At 41.9% G+C, this 1,920-nt stretch overlaps 1 protein-coding gene across 1 annotated transcript; it reads left to right on the forward strand.

Annotated features, from left to right (window-relative positions):
• The first annotated feature begins 458 nt into the window (after positions 1-458).
• On the forward strand, positions 459-1,077 carry LOC103015950 (high mobility group protein B2-like). The gene has a single exon (XM_057541137.1). The coding sequence runs from the start codon at positions 460-462 to the stop codon at positions 1,075-1,077; it is 618 nt and encodes a 205-aa protein (XP_057397120.1). The 5' UTR covers position 459.
• The last annotated feature ends 843 nt before the right edge of the window (positions 1,078-1,920 follow it).

Below are 1,920 nucleotides of genomic sequence, written 5' to 3' on the forward strand. Positions count from 1 at the left end.
CCAAATAAATAAATATTAAAATATACATATATAACACCCCCCCAAAAAAAGGGAAAATCCAGGGAATTAATTTCTCCGCAGTCCAGTGGTTAGGACTCAGTGCTTTCACTGAAAGGGCCCGGGTTCAATCCCTGGTTGGGGAACTAAGATTCTGCAAGCCACAGGGCCAATCTGATAATAAAAATAAATAAAAATTTAAAAAGAAAGAAAATCCAAATGCCCAATAAATATATGAAAAAATGCTCAACCTCTCTGGTCAGAGAACTGCAAATTAAAAACTAAGATACCAGGCGCGGAGAAGTCTGCAAAACAAGAGGCGGAGGATTGCGTTAGCGACGGACCAGTTCACGCTGGAGCCGCGGGCAGCAGCGTCACGGTCGGACCCGGCCACTGCGCGGTACTGTGAAAAAAGCTACCGCCAGGTGGACGCGCCGCCGCCGCCGCCGCCGCCGCAGCATCATGGGGAAGGGCGACCCCAACAAGCCGCGGGGCAAGATGTCCTCGTACGCCTTCTTCGTGCAGACCTGGTGGGAGGAGCACAAGAAGAAACACCCCGACTCCTCGGCCAACTTCGCCCAGTTCTCCAAGAAATGTCCCGAGAGATGGAAGACCATGTCTGCCAAGGAAAAATCCAAGTTTGGAGATATGGCAAAAAGTGACAAAGCTCGCTGTGACAGGGAGATGAAAAATTATGTTCCTTCCAAAGGTGACAAGAAGGGAAAGAAAAAAGATCCCAATGCGCCTAAAAGGCCTCCATCTACCTTCTTCCGGTTTTGCTCCGAACATCGCCCAAAGATCAAAAGTGAACACCCTGGCTTATCCATTGGAGATACTGCAAAAAAAGTGGGTGAAATGTGGTCTGAGCAGTCAGCCAAAGGTAAACAACCCTATGAACAGAAAGCAGCTAAGCTAAAGGAGAAATATGAAAAGGATATTGCCGCATACCGTGCCAAGGGCGAGAGTGAAGCGGGAAAGAAGGGCCCTGGCAGGCCAACAGGCTCCAAGAAGAATGAACCAGAAGATGAGGAGGAAGAGGAAGATGAAGATGAGGAGGAAGAGGATGAAGATGGGGAATAAATGGCTATCCTGTAATGATGTGTGTGGAGTGTGCGTGTGTGCTTAGGCAGTTGTTTTGCTAAGAATGTGAATTCAAGTGCAGCTCAATATTAGCTTCAGTATAAAAACTGTACAGATTTTTGTATAGCTGATAAGATTCTTTGTATAGAAAATACTTTTTTAAAAATGCAGGCTGTAGCTTTTTGAGGGGTTACTACATACAGTTAGATTTTAAAGCTTCTGATGTTGAATGTTTCTGAATATTTAATGATTTCTTTAACTTCTTGACTTGTGTATGGTAGCACAGCAAACTCATAGAAATTAGTATCAATAGTAAATTTGGGGTTTTCTAGAATGAGAATGTTGCATTTTGTTTTTTTAAAAAAATTTTGTAATAAAATTATACTAAAAAAAACCTAAGATACCACTTTTCACTCGGGTCGGCAAAATTATTAGAGATTAATAATATCTAATGTCATTGAGGACATGGGGATATGAAGAACTAAACTCTTGTTGGACAATATCTGTTAAAATTACAAACAAGTATACCTTTGCCCTAGGGATCCTATCTTTAAGAATTGATTCTTAGAGAAATAAATGCACCAGTACATGGGGATAAGGATGCCGATATACATTACAGAACTGTTCATAGTGACAAAAGCTTCCAAACATCCTGATTGTCCACGAATAAGCAAATGACTAGATAAATTACTGTACAACCATACCATGGTTAGACCTGTATGCACTGACCTGTAGCCATGGCTATTTTCAAAAAAGTACCAAGTTACAACTAAGTTTCCCATTTTTGTTTAAAAAAACTCCCCTGTACTGGGTTGAATGGTGGTCCCCAAAATGATATATCCA

This window comes from Balaenoptera acutorostrata, chromosome 2, assembly GCF_949987535.1.
Source record: "Balaenoptera acutorostrata chromosome 2, mBalAcu1.1, whole genome shotgun sequence".
NCBI lineage: Eukaryota > Metazoa > Chordata > Mammalia > Artiodactyla > Balaenopteridae > Balaenoptera > Balaenoptera acutorostrata.

Bases quoted from the DNA above. Each gene is read 5' to 3' on its own strand.
- LOC103015950 (XM_057541137.1), top strand. From the start codon at position 460: ATGGGGAAGGGCGACCCCAACAAGCCGCGGGGCAAGATGTCCTCGTAC.